Source organism: Phlebotomus papatasi, chromosome 2 (genome assembly GCF_024763615.1).
Source record: "Phlebotomus papatasi isolate M1 chromosome 2, Ppap_2.1, whole genome shotgun sequence".
Taxonomy (NCBI): Eukaryota; Metazoa; Arthropoda; class Insecta; order Diptera; family Psychodidae; genus Phlebotomus; species Phlebotomus papatasi.
This window is the reverse complement of record NC_077223.1, coordinates 62,874,034-62,894,889: the sequence shown is the minus strand read 5'-3', so window position 1 is coordinate 62,894,889 and position 20,856 is coordinate 62,874,034. Positions and strand designations below refer to the sequence as shown.

The 20,856-nt window shown below is 36.4% G+C and overlaps 1 protein-coding gene across 1 annotated transcript; it reads left to right on the top strand.

Annotated features, from left to right (window-relative positions):
• The first annotated feature begins 1,383 nt into the window (after nt 1-1,383).
• LOC129804168 (tubulin beta-1 chain) lies at nt 1,384-19,025 on the top strand. Its single transcript, XM_055851244.1, has 3 exons — nt 1,384-1,754; nt 15,812-16,221; nt 17,662-19,025. The coding sequence occupies exons 1-3, from the start codon at nt 1,698-1,700 to the stop codon at nt 18,536-18,538; spliced, it is 1,344 nt and encodes a 447-aa protein (XP_055707219.1). The 5' UTR covers nt 1,384-1,697; the 3' UTR covers nt 18,539-19,025.
• Nucleotides 19,026-20,856: the final 1,831 nt, after the last annotated feature.

Below are 20,856 nucleotides of genomic sequence, written 5' to 3'. Positions count from 1 at the left end.
GTACAGTTCCCTTATTTTTTTATTCTCAACTGATTCACAAATGTTTCAATTGATTAAAATTAAGATAAAAAATAAGGCATTTTGAGTTTTACTTTTTTCAAAAAGTTCAATTAACTTTTAGCAAAGTTTTATTGCTTTTATTTTTCAACAAGAAAAGCACAGCTTAACACCTGATGACAAAGACAAAGTTTCTATTTCTATGTTTTTAAAACAGTATGGAGATAGATTCTGCAAGAACTGGACTAGAGAATAAATTTAAATTCAAGATTTTCGCAGCATAATTTATTCATAAAATTAATACAATGTTTCCTCTTTGCTTTATGAATTTTAATAGTTGAATAACAAGTATTCGATTCTAAAATGGCAAAGTTGCTAAAGATTTCCGATTATTGACTTCCATACAGTCCGCTAAAAAGATTTTTTTATTGCATTTCATTCATTATGCATTAGAATTTGAATATGAACTTTTAAATTAGGTCAAAATAAATTGAATTATTTATTAATTAAAGTTTTTCAGATCTCTCAGAGAACATCTCTAAATCTGATTGAAGACTAATAAATCATTTATAATTTAAATGCAAAATGTGTTATTCTTCTTTGCAATCTGACCATAAAAAATTGATTAACTTTCTCGCTATTTTATCTGCAATCCTTAAAAGAGTTGGTGATTTCATTTGGCTTCCCTGGACATTTATGGATTTTTTCTGCAACAAACAAAATTCTTGACAGTAATTCTCGGATTTCAATTTAAGAAATATAACATTTATTAATCAATAAATCACTTAGAAAAAACTATTGTACCTCGTGAGAGAATCCTCTCTGACCATTTTAATGCAACTTCCTCTGGAGATTTTTGCAGAGGTTGCCCCCCAAAAAAATAATCAACAAAAACGTGTAAAACTTCTTTATTTGCTTGACTCATTCAACCGCCTTCGCGGTAAAAAAAATATAGAGTGGAAAATATAATTAATTGATTCACACGCTCAACTTCGTCAATTTCTCTGCTCTGTATGCAATCATTTGCAGAATTTAATGATCTCCTGATGGTAATTTTAGGTATTTTGTCAGTTTGAAAATTTTCAAAGCAGTTAAGGGCGCCAGTTTAGAATAATTGGAATGTTTATAATATTTTGCGCCCTTTTTTGGCCATCTGTGCGCCCACATGTTGCCACTTTTCGCAGCCACCCACGAGCCCCACGAGCCTCAAGCGCAAAGAAAAAGCGTTGCCATAATTCTCCTCAAACTCACAGCACACTCACAGCATGCTACTGCCAGTTCTCTCCGCTTTGCGCATGCGCTGTGAGTGGCGCTGGGTGTGTCAGACAGTTTTAAGGGGAAATGCCGAAGAAGAGAAAACACCCAGAAAACACGTGAAAATGCCTTTTTTGCAGAAAAACCCAGCTGGGAAATTGCAGTAAAGATTTACATAGGGGTGATTTGTTGACTTACCGGGTGGCTTTTGATTGAAATTTATTGAGAAAATCCAACTGAAAAGTGCCAGTTGTTCAGTGAGGGGAAATTCTTCCCACCACGTCCCAGTGGTGGGGGTAGCCGATTTGCCATCGTGTAAAAAGCCGCTATCGAGCGAGACGCGGCACAGTTTTCAGTGAGTCGTTGTGCTGTGCGGTAGGAATTATCGTGTGTTCAACTGTTCTCTTCTTAATTAATACAAAAAGTCCCAGAAAAATCATCCAAAAATGAGGGAAATTGTTCACATTCAGGCTGGACAGTGTGGAAACCAGATTGGAGCTAAGGTGAGTGCTGAATTAATTGAGAAAATTAGCCAATTTGAGAGACTCGCGGAAAAAATGGTGACGACATCGATATTTTCTCATCGCTTACTCTATTTTTTCTGGGCGATTTTCAAGTGATAAGTCTACGTGTAAAATCACCTATTTTATTCCCTGGTAATTACGTGATATGGCTATAAATATATTCGGGTCTCAAATGGCGTGTAAATTGTGATTGTAAAGGAATTTTCGAGCGATAAGCGTTGGCGATTGAAATCACCGGCATTTTGGTCGCATCATACTGTCTTTCATTGTGAATTGAAGCAGATGTTCAACCTCAATTTTTTCAAACGTTTCTCTAGAATTTTCCAATATTCGCATCAAAATTTATTCCCCGCAGCAAGATAAGTCGCAATTTGTTGCTTTTTTGGTAAAATTTGCTGAATTTCTGTGAGAAAAGGCGTGTTGAAAATTGCAGAAAAATGTGATTATTGATTGAAGCGACATCTGCCTGATTAACCCTCGAGGCGTCATCTTTTGAATCGACCGTTAATACATTTTTTCCGTTGGAAATGATGCCAAAGCCAAATTTTCTTCAAGCATTTCCCCGAGGGGCATTCGCCTTGTCCTCAATTGGGGCACCCAAGGTATGGGGCGGGTTTGCGGGTGGTTTGGTATCGATTTATTAAGCTGGAAAAAAAAGAAAGGCTGAAGTAGCCTGTGGTGAGAGTGATTCTTATGTTGACCCTTTGAAGCTTGCCTTCTAGAATATTCAAATTTATTTGTTTATTTTCCGTTGTTTGACGACTTTCGTGTTAGCATCGCTTTGGCCAATTGTCTGGATACTTTTTTTTACTTTACATAAAAATGCATTGATTAATTAGAATGATTAATTAAATCCTTATACCTTTTTCCAATTAAAACTTCAATTTCTTTTTCAAGCTTTTCTCAAATGTATGTCCCCCACAGTTGCACTTTTCTTTTCAAAAACATCGCAACAAATTCAATTTGGATTTGAGTGCAAAATTGTTGAATAGTCCTGTGCTATTAGCTTAAAAAAGGGATAGCAAATTTGATTTAATAAAATCTATAGTCTAGAAAGTGTGCCAGAGGCATTAGATTTTGGTCTTTTTTATTTCTTCAACACATTTTGAAGAATATAAAAAAAGGCATTTTAAACAAAACAGCTCCCATATGTACATGTGCACGTTAATTGCGTCAAAATGTTTCATTTGGAAAAAAAACTTCACAATATTTAGAGGAGTTATGCTTTCACATTTAATATATACCGTCGATGCGGATGACTGCCCCCTGCTGTCCGTAGGTTTTTTTTTTAATTCTACCAATTAAGGATGTCTTCACTGATCCTATCTTGTTCGATCGGTTAAGAGTATCCTTAAGTGCTAGAATACAAGAAAAGCTCAGGAGTATCAGGGAGTAAAGTCAGCACCCACATCTACGGCGCACTCAATTGAGAACGTCATACCTTGTGAATAATCAAGTGACATTTCATTTTTTACAAGCTCTTTTTCATATTTCTTTTTATTAAATACCCTAGGGTATTAGCTCTAATTTCGAAGCAAACTTATGTCATTTTAATACAGTAAAGTTTTTTTTGTAACAAGATTTTCTATGATTTTCTTCAATTAAGCACTTCACCGTGGTGTCATGGTGAAGATAAAAGATAACAAGTGTTTGATTTTGCCTTCTACTCGCACTTGCCAACTACAAACACTAGAGTACGAAAATGATAGGCATAGACATTACTGAAAACTGCCCGAAACACTGTTGCCACTCATGAAAAATTGTTAGTTAGAATTGCTTTTCAGGTGGTTAAGAAAGCGATGCGGTCGGTTGCATCGACACTTTGTCATATCTGCATTTCTTTTGTATCAGCTTTTCATGCAAGAGGCGACGTCAGTATCGTAGCTTGCATCAAATACAGACACAAAACAAGTGCAGATATGACAACTGTCGATACATCCTAGATATCTTAGAGATCGTATTAATCCACTATTACAATGGACACTTTCTAACAGACGTATTTTTTCATTCCAAATGAAGCATGTTATACTGTGTTTCCATCTTTATATTATTATTAATCTTAGGGGAAGTGCTTATAATTTTGGACAGTCTGCATATAAGCATCGATATCCTAAGTTTGAAGTGCCATATTTTCAATACTAATTGACTTTTCTTGTTACTCTCTTTTCAAAAGGATTGTTTAGAAACTTGGCAAGCTATTTATCATCTCATTTTTACTAAAATTAGTTTTAATACGTTTAAAAATGAATTGATATGTAGAGGTGAATTTGACTCTTATTTTGGACAACTTGGTTATTAATTTTTACAACTTGTCTGTAAATTTGGACAGATAATCCGCTTCAACAGGAAGCCCATTGTTCTTCATTTTATGAACCAATCTTACCAAGTCCTCTTCCTGGTCATGTAAGGGAAACGTGGAATGTCACAAGAAGCCCAGAAACTTTCCATATCATTCATTAAAGTGAGTTGACTTCGGTACTCCAAGTACGTGCGGATTCGCTCATTCCCTGCCCTTTCCGGGAGCCTTTCAAGGCATTTCTCACTGCATCTCTTTCGTAGAGATGATGCTCCTTCATTTCTCCAGGCATTTGTCCAACCTAGTCATCACAAAAGCTAAAACTTCACGAAATTTCGTGAGAAAAACACCTGTCCAAAATAAGAATCATCACCTCACTGGTGAATGTCTTAAAAAATTTCCCATTTTTCACACGAAAAATATAATTCACAAGGCAAATCTCACTTCAGGTCAAATGTACAAATCATCAGTAACGTGAATCAACACAATATTCAATGAATATTCAATAATATCACTCAAAAACAGCGAACAAACTTTGTTAGTACTTCACCAAAACTAAATAAGACTGAAGTAAGCCACGAAGTTCTGTCATATTTCTCGTAAGCAATTGCTCACACTGCATTTTCAACAAAGCAATTTCAACTCAAATCATATTCAAATTTTAACGTATTTAGTGTCAAAATCTTCCAATAAGAACAAATATTTAGATAGAATTCATTATTCATCAAATATTGGAATAAAAATCCATCATTTTAATCAATTTATTTTTAGTGTCCAATGTTATCCTCAAAGTGTCCAAAATAAGAAACTGGACAAAATTAGAAGCATTTCCCCTATACCTGTAACCATGGACAAAATCATACCCGAAGATAAAATCTTTAAAATTAAAAATATGAAGTGACTTAAAAGCATCGAACAGACTGGGCCATTGCTCTTTTAATCGATTTTCAAAGAAGCAATGGAGAAGTGATATGACACCTTCATTGGTTTCGATTAGATAACTCACTGAGAACAGCGCCATCCAGTGTAAGTAAAATGTCCAAGGCGGGAAATATTTTCAATTGTTCATAACAATGTAGTTCACATTATTCACATGTATTTTATACTAAACTTTAATTTTACTAAGCCTAGACTCATTTTAAATGTATTTCAAAAGTTTTCTCAAGAGTTTTATGAGTAAAATATCCTTTGTTTTGATTTTTCCTGGCATCAGCTGATTTCGATGGTGGTCGATGAAATTTCGAACAGTGAATTCAAATAGAGAATGTTAACGGACTATTGTCAAGAAAAGAGCAATTGACCGGGCAATTGCTTTTTGCTTTTTGTTCAAGGTATTTAAATTTGGCTAATTTTACTAAAATATCATTTTCTTTTTACATAATATTGTCTCAGAGAACGGAAAAAGATCAAATTGATGCAAAAATTGGTTTGATGCCGCAGTTTTTTGAATATTTTTTCCACGTGTAAAAAAGCAATGAAGGAGTAAAAAAGCAATGACCATGTAAAAAAGCCCAGTCTGTTCGATGTGAAAATGTCCCATTTAGTATTAAAGTTTTATCTCAGTCTAAGAGCGTAACTATTATTTTATTAATATTAAATAATGCTGTTCGAAGTTATAAGATTATAGATTTAAACTTCAGGCTCTTCTTGTAGGACATTTATGTTTATTTTTTCGCATCAAAGACTTATCTTTATGTCATATCATAAGACTGTTATGTACCTATGTCTTCAATTATCAAACAAATAAAGTCTTAAAGTATTTAAGGGCTATAGAGGGTTCTTGCGATCGTTTTTAAAAATTTAAGGCAAACCAGCTAAAACCAAGTTAAAGAAACTTTACGATTTATAATTTAAAATCTTTAATAGAACTTTCGGTTTTAATTTTAAAACCAAAAATATAGTTTACGGAATCTATTCGATTTTAAAAATGTCATTATTTTTCAATCATTTTCATCGCTTAATAATTTTTTAAATGATATATTAATCTTTCTAATTTATTGTACAAGACAACTTTAGATCTATAAATCTTAAGTTAAGGTCTATTAATTTTTTTCATATTTCAATCAATTACACTAGCTGTGTATTCTTCAGAAGTCACCCTCTAAAAATAGATTATTCTTGCTTGTCTCGCTCTTTCCATTGAGTCCTCGGTTTGCTTTCTCTTTCTCTTGTTGCTTGCGCAACTACGAGAAATGGTTTTCCAAGAACGGCTCTGGAAGAGAGAAAGAGAAGCAATTCCATCCCAGAGGAAGTAGCAGATGGTCAGTGGATACGTTCCATCTGCCCATGCGCTAGAAAGAGAAAGATATTGTTGTGCGTAATTCCACAAATTCTCTCGTTCTTCCATCAATTTCCATCTTAATTGAGTGCCTCATAATTGATCTCGCGCTCTGATGATTCACTCTTTGCCCTATCTCTTTCCATCCTTTGGGCAGTCGTACATGATAGAGCGAGAAAGTGAGATAATTGAGAGAACATGTTGAATAATTTTCGAGAGAGCGAGAGCAATTGAGATGGAGAAAGAAACATGGATTTTACAGTTAATTCAATACTTAAATTCATCATTTATTAAGCATTTTTCCTCATTTTTTTATGCCTGTCGCAACGAGAAAAATCACTCAATTGAAGAGAGATTGTTGCCAGAAGAATACTGTTAAAAAAAATCTCTCAACATTGTTCCACTTGAAATTAATTACCTAGATTTTTGATGCATTCCTAGGAAGGTGAGAGATGTTAGCACGAATAAAATAAAAAGAATCACAAAATCCATAAGATTTTTGTGGAAGAAATTTGCTGGAATAAATAAAGTGAAGAAAAAGGTACTTTTGAAGAAGAAGAAATGCAGAAAATGGAAGAAAAGAAAGTCCATGATGGTTTATCGACCTCCAAACACAGGCAAACTTCTTTCACTATAACGAAGAGTTTTGTACCTTTTCACCGGTGCCTTTTGCTTGTTTAATTGACACACCAAAGATTGCAGATGGCTCGGAATTAGCGGATGATCAAATATTTGACACGGAAATTTCTATCCCCATATATCCCAAGCCCATAAACTAGGTGTTAATTGTTTTCCCAAGATTACATTGACTTTTAGATTAGCTTTTGAAGACACCTTTTTGGATTATGATTTATGGTAATGAAGGGTGCTCTTGACGTGTACCTTTAACTACCTGAAAATTGAAGGTATATTAAATTTACAGTCGTTTTAAATGGATACTAATTGTCATCTGGGATTACCTCAAGTAGGGCAGTTTTCTTTTTATGATGGACTTTTAAATGCTTGCAAATTGACCGTTCTATTCCATATTAAAACTATCTCAGAATGGTAATATTTCAGGAAGTCATTTAAAAGTTGGCACATTATTACAGTAATAATAAAAATAGTAATACTGCTGGCACAGCATTCAATAGAAGAACTAGGCCTTCCCACTAGCTGGAATTCGGAACATGCATTATTATTTTTTCTTATACAGTAAAATAGTTGTCAGTCTGATTCCACAAGGAATCGAAAAGAAATAAGAAAAATTCTTGGTGATCTATAAGGCATTGATCCTACGACACTTGCATCATAGGGCGAGAACTCTGTTACCAGATACATTGAATGTCCATAGTAGCAGAATCTTATGGTAGCCGTTTAACTCTTTCGTCTCCTTTGGGACACTGGGTACCCATGGAAACAACAATTTTTTTAGACTATCTAGAATCGATAAAAATCCGATTCTTCTGGATAATTACAAACTATAAGGATGTCCAAATCTAGGATATTTTTTGCAGGATCCTAATTAACTCCTGAGCTAAGATATTCTTGGTCAAAAATCGTGAATTTTCGATTTTCTGCTTCCTTGCACATATTGTGACTTTTTTCATATTTCTAGACCCGAATAAGGAAAAACCTCTCGGGGCCAATAAGTATGATAACTATCAATTACAGATTACATAAATTTAAAAAACAATTTTTTCATAAATTTTCAAAAAACTTGTTCAAAGTTGATGGGAATTCTCGTCCCCAAGAATCTTGAGGTCAAATGTAAGGTTATCCCGCCAGTGCCCGCCATTTGGTTTTTGACACCAACCTTGTAAGAAAATTCAAGCGGGAGCGAAATTTTTGTCAATATGGCCGATAATTTTGACATTTGGCAGCGAAGGAGATTGCTTTCGGGGAAGTTTTTCCTATTCTTCCAGATTTTGGTGAATTCTGATTGTCCAGGAAGTGTTTTTTTGGCTCTTGAGAAAGCTTAATGTGTCTGCAATAACATCCTGTTGAGAGAAATGTGTGTTAAAGTGCTATTCTGTGAAATATTTTGAGGAATCTGTTGGCAAGCAGGAGCTGAGTGTCCTTTTCAGCACTTCCTGGACATCCCACAAGATACTGGTCAATAATTCTTCTTGTTTTAGTGATCAACATTGTAAAGGAGTCATTTGACATGCAAAAATAATTCACAAAATTGATATTATTGGCTTTTGGAAAATTGAAGTTTGTCCAAGTTTCTATCTTTTGCGTTCTTTAGGGGACGAGAGTTCCCATGAGTTTTCCAATTTCCCAGAGGCGGAGAAAATTCTTTCTCTACAAAAGTATCATATTTGACCAGTAAGACTTACAATAAAGTGAGTTTTACTGAAATTCGTTCGCTGGATATGTTGTGGTCCGGAAAGAGTTAATTTTTACCTAGACGCTTGATGATCATCAAAATTTCACTGGCAGTAGAACTCGTTGTCAGGAATAGCTAGCATAATGTCTTAGCAAAAGTATGTCAAGTCGTTTTAGAATAGTATGGAATAGAGTTATTGCTGTGATCCAGAAATCGATGTGTCCATTACACTAAGCGCTAAGTCATTTCAGGCCTTTTTCACAACAAGAGATATATTATTGATGAGATTATTTGGTGATCAATCGACCGACGTTCAGATGACGAGATGTTCAATCTTTTCGGAAAAATTTACACGGGCAGTATAGGGATTTGCCAAATTCGAATGGATCTCCTTAAAAGTTGTCGTTCTGAGATAGCATAGTATGGAATGGAATAGTATCCACTCGGGTTTGAACTAAGGATCATTCGCTATCTAGGCGTCTGCTAGACCACTGAGTTATAGTAAGAGTCAGGCAGAATACTCAGTCAGAGCAGGTGCCCCCATAGCTGAGTGGTAGAGCAGTCGCGTAGACAACGAAAGGTCCTCTGTTTAAATCCGAACAGAGGCAGGAATTTGTCCTGTTTCAGATGAGAAGCGAGGGTCTTTACTCGTTTTGACTTGAAATCAATAACAAAGTACTCTTGGGCTTATAAACCAAGTTCAACACATATTCAAAAGACTTCAATTATAAAGTAGAGGAAAGTACTCTCCCTTCGAACGTTCATGCCTTCGAATAATGTGAATATTCTTTTATTTTTCCTAAGACACACATTTCTATTTACTTTTAGTTAGCTTGTCGTCGATTATTGATAATTATGTGATAATCATGTGTAAATCTCTTAGGAAACGTAAAAGAAATTCACATTATTCGAAGGCTTGGACGTTCGAACTTTGAAGGCAGAACGTTCATGAACTTCATGGAAGAACTTTACCCTATAGGTTCCTAAGTTACTAATTACAGCAAAGGTATGTAAGAACCGTTGAAATCGAATAAACGTCAAAATAAGTTTGTTCAGATAGCGTTTTGACCATTGACGCACAAGTTTCATTTGACGTTTGTTCGGTTTCAAACGGTTCTTGCACACCTCTGAATTACATTATCAAAACCTTAAATTCCTCTTACTGTAGATGCGGGTGACTTTGCCCTCTAGGGACTATTTTGCCCCCTGTTCTTCGTAAACTTTTCTTTAATCGGAGCACTTAAAATGGTCCTCACCGATACGATTTACCATGTTCGATCGGACGAAATCATCTATAAGTGCAAATAGCAGAGGGGGAGGGGAAAAGTCATTTCCGAAGGCCTAAGTCATTCGCATTTACAGTAGTTTTTACTGAAGAGCCATAAGAATCCTAGAATCCATAAGAGTAATCCTAGCTTTGAATGAGATAGTTTTTGAATATATTCTGTATTCCGGGATAAATGTCCAAAAAATCATTTAAAGTCACTTGCCTTATTTTGAAAATAGTGGTTGATCCTCAAGAAGGTGTAGTCCGAAAAACTTGACGGTTAAGAATCAGCCTAAACTATAAGGCCGGCTTCGGACTAGAGGTTTAGACCAGTTCCCGAAGGTTTCAAAATCCTAAATAGCGAGCAATTTTAATGCTTTTTGATATAGGTGACTGATCTGTAATAATCCACTCCTAAGTTAAATTTTTCCGAAGAATTGTGATTGATAAGCAATTAGAGCAGTTGAGCCATATGGCTTAGTTTTAGGTCTGAAACCCGTATAAGATACTGTGGACACACCTACGACTTAACTCCAGAAATGACTAAGACGGTACGGTACACAACACTCCAATCATTTTTCTCATTTGTAGATTTTGCATCAATGCGTCTCTTTGTTCATGATCGCACTCGACGTGACTTCACATTTGATATTTCGAAAATTATCCAGACATCTAAGGAAAGCTTATTATTTTTATCAGTAGCCCCATAAGTTCAGTAGACTTCATAAATTTATAAGATCAGCTTTATTCCTAAAATTGAAGTTTTGTATCTGGAAGTATTGAACATCGATGGCGATCCTTGTTACATACTGAATACCTGATTACTAAGCCGTTGTTGGCGTTGACCAAGTCTTATCGGGGATCTAAGTCGCTAGCTAGAGTGCGCTGGCATCGCTAAAGCGATCTTCAGACTAGAGGTTTAGCCCAGTTCCCAAAGGTCTCAAAATCTTAAATAGCGAAAACTTTTATTAGTTTTAGAGAACCTAACAAGTCATTTATCTTTAATAATCTAATCCTAAGTTAAATTTCTCCAAAAATCGTGATTGATAAGAAATTAGAGCAGTTAAGCCATATGACTAAGCCGTAGGCCTGAAGCCCGTATAAGGGTGGAAGATCTGTCAGACTTTAAGTATAATGTCATTTGGACAAGATGTCAGAGAAAGGATATCAAGTAATCATTTACCTCAAAATTCATGTTTCCGATGTATTGAATCTCTCTCATTATCCGATTATACTGGATCTACGCAAGGAATACGACAACCTGATATTTTTTCAATATTTACAATAGCCGTACTCACTATGGCGCTGTTATCTTGTAATATCGTTATCTCGTTATCTCGTTATGTCCTCGTAATGTATTTTATAAATGAAAAATTATAACAAGATAACAGATTACGAAGATTACGAGATAACAACGCCATAGTGAATACGGCTAATATTTTTTTATAGTTAAATTGCATCACTGACCTTTTGAGAGTCTTCAGAACAGGAAAATCTTCATCCAATCAAAACATTTTCTAACACAAGCTCTCAAAAGCACTCAAATTAATATTTATCGTGGCATTATGCAATGGAGTTGATTAAACAATAAAAAGACCGCAATTTCTCGAAGAGTTAAATGGAGAACCATATAAGAAAATCCTGTCTTGTCTTCTGTTGTCGTCGTGGCAAGAATAACCTCATCATCAAGTGGGTTAAGCAAAAAAAAAAAGATCTTTAAAGGTAAACTTCTTTCAGACTTCTGATTTTGCTGGCCAAAAATAGAAAGAAGAAAAACATTCACCCAAGAAATGAATTAATTTGCACCCATTCGCGGTTCTCTTGGTTTCACGTGATGTGTTCTAAGCCAATATTCCAGTCTCACTCTCTGAAACGAAGGCGGATTAGTCAATGTAAAAGTTTTTGAGATGTTTTTTGGACTGGTATTTGTGGCAGATGATGTCATTTTCTGCGTTCACCTCTTGAAATTTGCATAAGAGACTTATATTTATTGAGAATTCAAATCACTCACACACACTTTTCTCATTAAGATTTGTCTGTCTTCTTGTTACTTGACAATATCTATGATTCATTTTACCTTCGCGATTTTCCATTATTTTATTTCAATGTAGAATCTATTAAAACTTATTAAACTATCTTCTTTGCATTTGAAAGAACGGATATTTGAAGTTTAATAATCCGAAACCAAAAACTCATCATTCGCATTTCAAGAGACATTTTTTTTTGAGTTTGAGATAAAAACTCTCGGTTGTATTTACACATAGAGAATTCATGGAAAGAGATTGAAGTGTCTCTAACAGTTTAAATAAAAAAATATATATATATATATAAACCCACTAAACCGTGACCAATTTTAGAAGACGACTTTTTTCTCCCTCTCCTTCGCGAAACTTCGAAGGCAAAGACCCACAATTGAACCTCACAAGTTGGTGTGTTGAGTGAGCAATCCAATCCTCCATGAAGTATAAACTCTTGGACTTTAAGCGCGTGTGTGCAGTTCGTCAGAAAAGCCTCCTCCTCCGTATGTGGCGTCTCAACACCCAAGAAACTTCAGTTAAAAAAAAAAACATCGCAAAATACAATTCCAGTGGAGCTCTCGTAAAAATGTTTCGAGCCAAATAAGGTGAAGAGCATTGAGAAAATCGCGCTCTTGCGACGACTCCCAAACAGCAAAACCTTCTCTTTTCTCCAACACCCAATAATCTTATTTGATGGGAACTCGATGGAATGTTTTTTCTTTTTTTTAATTTTCAAGAGAACCTTCCTCTGCGTGAAAAGTCTCATTTGCAGAAAGCCACCAAACCACTTCCATAAAACCCAAAGAAGAAGAATGTCAATGAACGACTCTCCTGTCCATGGGACAGTTTTGCTATACTCCACAGTTTAATTAAATGACATTTTTGCTAACAAATGGGCCATCATCTGTCCACTGAACTTTCCTCAAACTCATCAGAATGGAAATGAAAGAGAATCATTTGTAATTTGCGTGATAGTTTTGAGGTAATAACGTGAGAAATAATTGTAAAAATAACCTTTCGTTGATCGATAATTGCGTCAAATAACACGGTTTAGGTGTACTTTTTAGCAAGTCATGTAATAAAATAATTCGAAAAGAAGATGGTGATATATCACAGGTACACGAAATGGGGAGAAAAGTAACAAATTCCGAGAATCTTAAAATATTTGTATGAGATATAGAGAAAATTGCCCTTGCTTCGTACGACCCCGAGCTTCGTAATGACTATATTTTTTCTATGTTTAAAAACTAGAGGAAAGTGACAAGTTTTTAATATATTGTATATTGCGGAGTCATATTTTTTCAGAAACATAGGAAAAGGAAAAATCTAGTCATTACGAAGCTTGGGGTTGTACGAAGAACGGAGCAATTCCCCTAGATTTTTCAAAAAAACTGTGGTTCTTCTGTGGAAAAAGGAGTGCTTTTATAAGAAAAAGTTCAATCTGGTTGAACTTTTTCGCATGAAAGCTTAAAAATAAAAATTGGGAACAGTTTTCCAGACTGTTTCTATGGGGAACAGTGCCATCAATGGATCGTTTTCTTCTGATATTTAGTGCGTGCAGTGAGAAAATGTCCCTTTATTGGGGATACGGTATGCCCAGAACTCTGATTTACGGTAAAGGCGGGCAAAGTGTTAGAATTGCGTTGAAAAACAGTAACCTTGCTGTTTTAAAGTGGTAATGGTTTCAATTACCTTTCATTATCTCTTTCCCTACTTCAATTTACGTATCAAAGGATTAAATATCCTTTAGCAGTGATTTCATGAAGGTTTCGATGGTTTTTATGCATTTTCACCCAGGAACTGAATCAAAACAAATGTCAACGAGTTATTCGTATTCAAAACTGGTCTTTTTTGCGAGCTTTCATGTGAATTGGGAATTACAAAAATTTAAAAATTTTCTCAATGGAAATAGCCCATTAATGTCATAAATATATAATGTTATAGCTTTTTTACGATTTTATTGTATTCAAATCTTGAAGTTGTCCTTGATCGTACTTTCATTATTCAGGTCAATGTATATCATAATAATTAAAGTCAAGACGTAAATCTCGGTCTAATTTCTGTTATTCAATTATTTTTCATAACGTTTTGGTAAGAGACGGGCCCTTCTTCAGGGCTACCAACCAAGAATAATTGAAGAATAGTGACCTTACTGGAATTACCGCCTTGATACTTATTCCATACGGTCGGAATCTACGGAATCACTAGAAATCACTGGGTTCTGTGGCTCTGGTATTCATCCTTGGTATCGTATACCTGATTTAGATAGCGGATAATCAGTCTAATTTAAAACGGCAAAGACGAAAGACGAGCGAATAAAGGACCCTTTTGATAGTCTAACTGGATTCTAACAGGTGTACCGGGTAGTTTTCTTAATAGAGCCTTCTTTCTAAATCGTACCCAAATCTAGTTGAATGATATCCCGACTTGAGTTTTCAAGGTCTCAAAATCTAAGAAAAGATAAACCCTACAAGTTTTTATCGCACAGCAAATCTAGATATCCTAAAATGGTCTTCGGTTAAGCCATATGGATATACCGTTTCCGAACCGTTTAAGTTCCAAGCAAAAGATTTCAACTGAAATGATAAAGACGGCATAATGCTTTTTCTTCATTTCATATAGATCTTGATTTTAAATTTGGGTTGAAGTTCCCGTGATTAATCAGAGGTTTAATGATTGTTATCTCATTTGATATAAGCAGTCAATAAATACTCCAAATATCAAGTCAATGTTAAGTGTCTTTCAACATTTTTACAACACATCGTATAGCGTTATACTTGCTTTCCGAAGCTTTTGCAGAAAATCTTCGTCAATCCAATTTTGCTTCTCTGAACATTCTCTAACATGAAATTCACATAAAAATAGATAGGTTTTAGAATGGAGGTTTCAAGTAAAAGATGGTAGAGAGAAAAGTCACAATCGTGATGGTAAAGAGAAATTTTTTACTAACACACATAGGGGGGGCTCTATTGAACCTAATATAGCCTTCGTTTCAACCTTATGCTCCATAAAGTTTTTGACGATCTCTAAGTGAGTGTGGGCGATGATGATGTTTTTTTTGTTGTCGAGAGCAGCTGCTGCTGTTGAGGAGAAGAAGGAATATTCATGAGATAAGCAATCATTTCTTTTCTCTTCTCAAAACTCTTCTCAAAACTCAGGTGGGATTTTCAATGGAATTGGTCTATGAAGTCACTGTTTTATTATATTTCTTGTAATGTTGTTGTACTTGCCACGATGGCGAGTGTTTTCTCAATGAATTTCTTTGTGAGAGAAGTAAAGAGCGCGGGCCGTGGTATGTGTGAGGAGTGAATGTCAGGTTTAATTTCTCTCTTGGCGATTTCTTCAATTTTTATTAGCGCCAAGTTCAAAGAGTGAAGACTTTTGCTTCGGTCTGTGATTTATGATTGTGTGGCAACAATTATTGAGTACTTAGTTGATTAATCAACTTGTCGTGATTACAATTTTTGTTTTCTTTCTACCAATCGTTCAAAAAAAAAAAGATACGTTTGAAATTTCACATTCGTGTGGTATGATTTTTTCCCTCTACTTTCTTGTGGGAGGAGGGTGAACCCCTGTTGTGTGAGTCATGCAAAACTTTGCGAGGGTGAATTTTAAATCAATCGCGCTATTGGTTATATCAAACCAAACATGGATTTTGTTTGAAGGTTGAGGATAAAACTGACTGAAATACGTTTTATTGACTAACTACTCTACATATTTATGGAAGAAAACGCTAATAATTTTCCGTATAAAACTGAGAGTTTAATATTTAAAAAGAAAGACATGAATAGATTTTTATCACGCAATTCTGCGATAGTTTTTCTTTTTCGTTATTGGCAATATTTTTTTCTCTCTTGCATTTGTAGTTCTGGGAAATTATCTCAGATGAGCATGGAATTGATGCCACCGGAGCTTACCATGGAGACAGTGATCTTCAGCTTGAGCGCATTAATGTGTACTACAATGAGGCTTCTGGTGGAAAATATGTGCCACGTGCCGTACTCGTTGATCTCGAGCCCGGTACGATGGATTCTGTGCGTTCAGGTCCCTTTGGCCAAATCTTCAGGCCAGACAATTTTGTCTTTGGACAATCTGGTGCCGGTAATAACTGGGCCAAGGGACATTATACGGAGGGTGCTGAGTTAGTAGACTCAGTTTTGGATGTGGTGCGAAAGGAGGCTGAATCCTGCGACTGTCTCCAGGGATTCCAGCTCACCCACTCTCTTGGAGGTGGTACTGGGTCTGGTATGGGGACACTGTTGATCTCAAAAATTAGGTAAGTTCTTGATTTCATTGTTTTATACGATAGCAGGGATCTGTTTTATTAGGAAAGTGAATTTTGCGTTCGAAAGTGACTTCGTGGATCGGATGTCGGATCGATTTGATAACTTACTGTTCTCTGAATATTTGATTTTGATGCCTTTAGTTGTTCATCTTGAAGATACTGATCCTGCCTTTGAAAAGTCGTGCCCCTGTAATTTCGAAAACTCCTGGTCTTAATTCTAGGATCTGAGTATCCCTGAGATAGGAGTGTTTTATTTCATGGAAGATGTCAACTCATCAAGTGGAATTATCCAACTCGTGGTTCCTCAAAATTGCGGTATTGGTTGGAATCTTCATTGAGTTTTGATGAAGATACCTACTAAATGACTTGCAGGGACCAGGAATTGGTAAACTTGATAGGCGCAGTTGACTGACGAAATCAAACTTGTTCTATCTCAGGGATAAAGGTTCTGGTCAACTCTCCCTGTGAAATTCGCCTACTTCGCGCCTTTGATGGAGAATAATCCTATATAAGTTTTAGGATCCTGAAGTTTGACAATTCCAATGGATATGATGAACATGGGTTTTTCTAGGTGCCTTCCCTTTTGACATTACACGAAGTATTCCCATCCTTGAATATGATCTATCCTTTTGTATTGTAATCGAATAACATCTTGGTACTACTGTAGAAGTTCGTTCTTCTATTAAAATTACAACGGTCATTATTTGAAAGCTGCGAATCATTTCCCCTCGTTGGAACGAGACCACAAAGAATATGTTCGTGGACAGAGGAATAAGTCTTTATTCGATCGAGCGAACAGGAACATGGAGCTCCGTGTTCTGGACTCTTTGAAGTGATTAATTGGTTATCCCAGGGTACACGACAACACCACATTCCTTCCTTTTGGAAACCTTACGCATATTAAGGTTTCCCATTCTTGAACTCATGCGGTTATCATGAGGGAAGAAGAAATTCGAAGTGATGCAAGGGAGTGTTTAGTCTTTGAATATTGATGAAACAAAAACAACGTAGACACGTTGAAGTGATTCAACGGTGAGAACGGGCAGCAGGTTTAGATCTCATAGACCCTCTATATGACACCTTCTAGACAGACAGGAGTCATACCATCGGTTTATCAAAAGGAAGGATCGGTTGATCTCACTTTCTTAGTAGTTGTTGGCTTTTTCATCTTTTTTCCGAGGTCCCCGTGTAGTAGAAAAGATGAAGGTAGTTGCCGTTCGACTACAAGATACCGATCAAGTGAACTACAGTAGTATGCGTCCTCTGTATCTCATCGATTTATTTCCCTGCAATTCGTGCGACCGATAATACGCGAACGCGAAAATCTAGTGCCAGATCGGTAACTGACTTCTCGTAAACGGTTTGATGGTCCCGCCTCGCCTTGTTTTGATGGACGACCAATTCAGGAATCCTTTGCGTTCTCTGTTTCAGGGAGGAATATCCAGACAGAATCATGAACACCTACTCAGTTGTCCCATCCCCCAAAGTATCAGACACCGTTGTGGAACCCTACAATGCCACCCTGTCAGTTCACCAGCTTGTCGAAAATACCGACGAGACCTACTGCATCGACAATGAAGCCCTCTATGACATCTGCTTCCGTACCCTTAAGCTTACCACCCCCACATATGGTGACCTCAACCACCTCGTGTCCCTGACAATGAGCGGAGTGACGACGTGCCTGCGTTTCCCTGGTCAGCTGAATGCTGATCTGCGCAAACTGGCCGTCAACATGGTGCCGTTCCCGCGACTCCACTTCTTCATGCCCGGTTTCGCTCCGCTCACGTCACGTGGTTCACAGCAGTACCGTGCCCTCACGGTGCCCGAACTCACGCAGCAGATGTTCGATGCTAAGAATATGATGGCAGCCTGCGACCCACGCCACGGACGTTACCTTACAGTTGCTGCCGTCTTCCGTGGACGCATGTCCATGAAGGAGGTGGATGAGCAGATGTTGAACATCCAGAACAAGAACAGCAGCTACTTCGTTGAATGGATTCCCAACAACGTAAAGACAGCCGTGTGTGATATTCCACCACGAGGACTTAAGATGTCGGCTACATTCATTGGAAACTCCACGGCCATCCAGGAGCTCTTCAAGCGTATCTCAGAACAATTCACAGCTATGTTCAGGCGTAAGGCTTTCTTGCATTGGTACACTGGCGAAGGCATGGATGAGATGGAATTCACTGAAGCTGAGAGTAACATGAACGATTTGGTTTCTGAGTACCAACAATACCAGGAGGCCACAGCTGATGAAGATGCCGAATTCGATGAAGAGCAGGAGGCTGAAGTTGAGGAGAACTAAATTTTTTTGTGGGAATGTAAGAGATTCATTTTTTTTTTCAAAAAAAAAAGAAAAACAAAATAATTCCTTGCAAATAAAACTTGTCTCTCGTTTTTGTTTCTTAAAAGAGATAAAAAAAAGTAATGTAAAAGCCATCAATGGAAAGAAAATCAACTTCACTGCCCACGAAAATTTTTAGCATTAAGAAGAAAAAGAGAGAGAGCTTTTGAAACTTCCCATTCCCTCACTTGAATTTGTTTCTTTTTTGTACGTTCCCCCTCTCACATCCAAGTGAAAGATTCGTGAGCTTTCTGTTACATCCCTTCGAGATAGTTTTCCCATTTCAATTTTGTTACAATCCCATCCTCTCCCCCGTGAAGTCCCCTTGGCTGGATTTGGTTTGTTTCAAATCTTTCAAAATGTAGATTTTAAGGCATTTAGCTGATGAACCGCTTCCGAGTCGAATTGATGTAACAGAATGTGAAAAATAAACGTCTCAAAGTCAAAATTAATGTTTTCTTTCTGCTCTGATTTATGGGTTTCTGGGGTGTGGAATGTTGTGGAATTCAAGTCAATTGATGACTTCTTCAAGTCTCTTGACGAATTGGTCTTTAAGTACAACAAAGAAGGTTAGAAGTATTCTCAGGTTTCTGTTTTGCAATTATCAGAAATTCTGTTTTAAAAATAATGATTCGGAATAACTGTTAGATGGTTCGTTTTTGACTTCTTGAATCTTGGTTTCTTGGTTGGAAAACTACCTCAACAATGAGAGTTGTTTACAATTTAATCCTTGAATTTGGAAAGATGATTTTCGAAAATACTCTGTATTTGAGAATTTGAATGATCTACAAAAGAAAAGGTGAGATTTGAAGAAAGAGATGTTGGATCTTTCATTTAGAACACGGTAAGATTTAATTTAAAAACTTTATCATTTTACATTTACATATACTATTTTTTAAATTAATAGGACTCCATTGCATTAAGTAGAAAGCACTTTGTATATAATATCATTAAATCATATCGAGCAATTACGAGATCAAAATTGAAAAATTGGGCGGCCTAGGGAAATGTAGGCATGGTTCGCACACAGTTAACCTTCAAACGTTGCAAAATTTATTCCGCAAGGAACTGGTTCATCATTTCATAGCATAATGAGGCGAGATGAGAAATGATAAACCAGGGGTGGTATAACTTTTCGATACTGTCGAATCGATAGTATCGATAAATCTATCGATTTATGACGACTTTTTACGCATTGTTAGGCCATTTATTGTGACATTCTTAAGAAAATTTGACTGTTGCTAAGACATTTTCACTGTGATATAACGTAATAAAAATGCACCGCCTCTGCCCCAAAAACTCCGGGAGCATGGAAGAAGCATCCACATCACGGGGAAGGCGCTCCTTCCTGGGCGGTCTACGCATGGACTTATCGGATTCTTCCACCACGGAATGCAACAGCAATATAATATGATTACATTGTAACAAGTATTCCGACACGATTATAATAGTTATGTCACCCCAGTTCTTTGCAAATCGTTTGAAAGTTCATTGTGTGCGACAATGCCTACATTCCCCTACATCTCCAGTTCTGATTATCATTTTGACCTACTTTTTTATTTACGTCTCGAGCATTTTCAAATGAGAGTTCGAAAATTCACCACTAGTGGCGCTGCGATGGTTAAAAATTCAAAATACTTTTTTTCTCAAAACGCCATATCTTTTGTCCTATTTGACCGATGTTGATGAGTAAAGGCGCAAATGGATGGTCTCACAAAACATTACAACTTTCTAAAATATTTGAACTATATAGGTTTAACCCTAGAGGCGCCACAGTTGAAAAATCAATTTCTATAACACATAACCTCCATCATCTCGGTACCCACTTAATCAATTTTGATGATGACTTCGGCATAATTGCAGAGGACATTTATATGTACAATTGCGTCCAAATATTTTTTACTCAGATTATTCCATCTGTAAGATTTTGAACGTTCTGAAAGTAAACTAGTACGAATATGATCGCTTTTGCTCTACCATGTTACCGTAAATGCGGGTGACTGCCCCCCCCCTGTTCGTAAGCTTTTCTTTCTATAACTTAAGAACGGTCTTTACCGATCCGATCTACCATGTCCGATCGATAATAAAGACCATCCTTGTTCTAAAAATAAAGACAAGCTTACGAAAAGGGAGCTATCAAAGTCAGCTACACATACGGTACTTAACCCTTTTAAGGACGAGATGGCCAAAAATTGGAAGTCAGAAAATTTTTTTTTGTGACTAGAGTAAAACATAAATTTAGATGACCGTAGTAAAATTTTTGTTTTTGGGTCACCAGT

Excerpts from the sequence above, each read along its gene's own strand:
- LOC129804168 (XM_055851244.1), top strand. The coding sequence starts at position 1,698 with ATGAGGGAAATTGTTCACATTCAGGCTGGACAGTGTGGAAACCAGATT. Across the intron at positions 1,755-15,811 it reads GAAACCAGATTGGAGCTAAG|TTCTGGGAAATTATCTCAGA; the intron begins GTGAGTGCTGAA and ends TTGCATTTGTAG. Across the intron at positions 16,222-17,661 it reads CTGTTGATCTCAAAAATTAG|GGAGGAATATCCAGACAGAA; the intron begins GTAAGTTCTTGA and ends TCTCTGTTTCAG.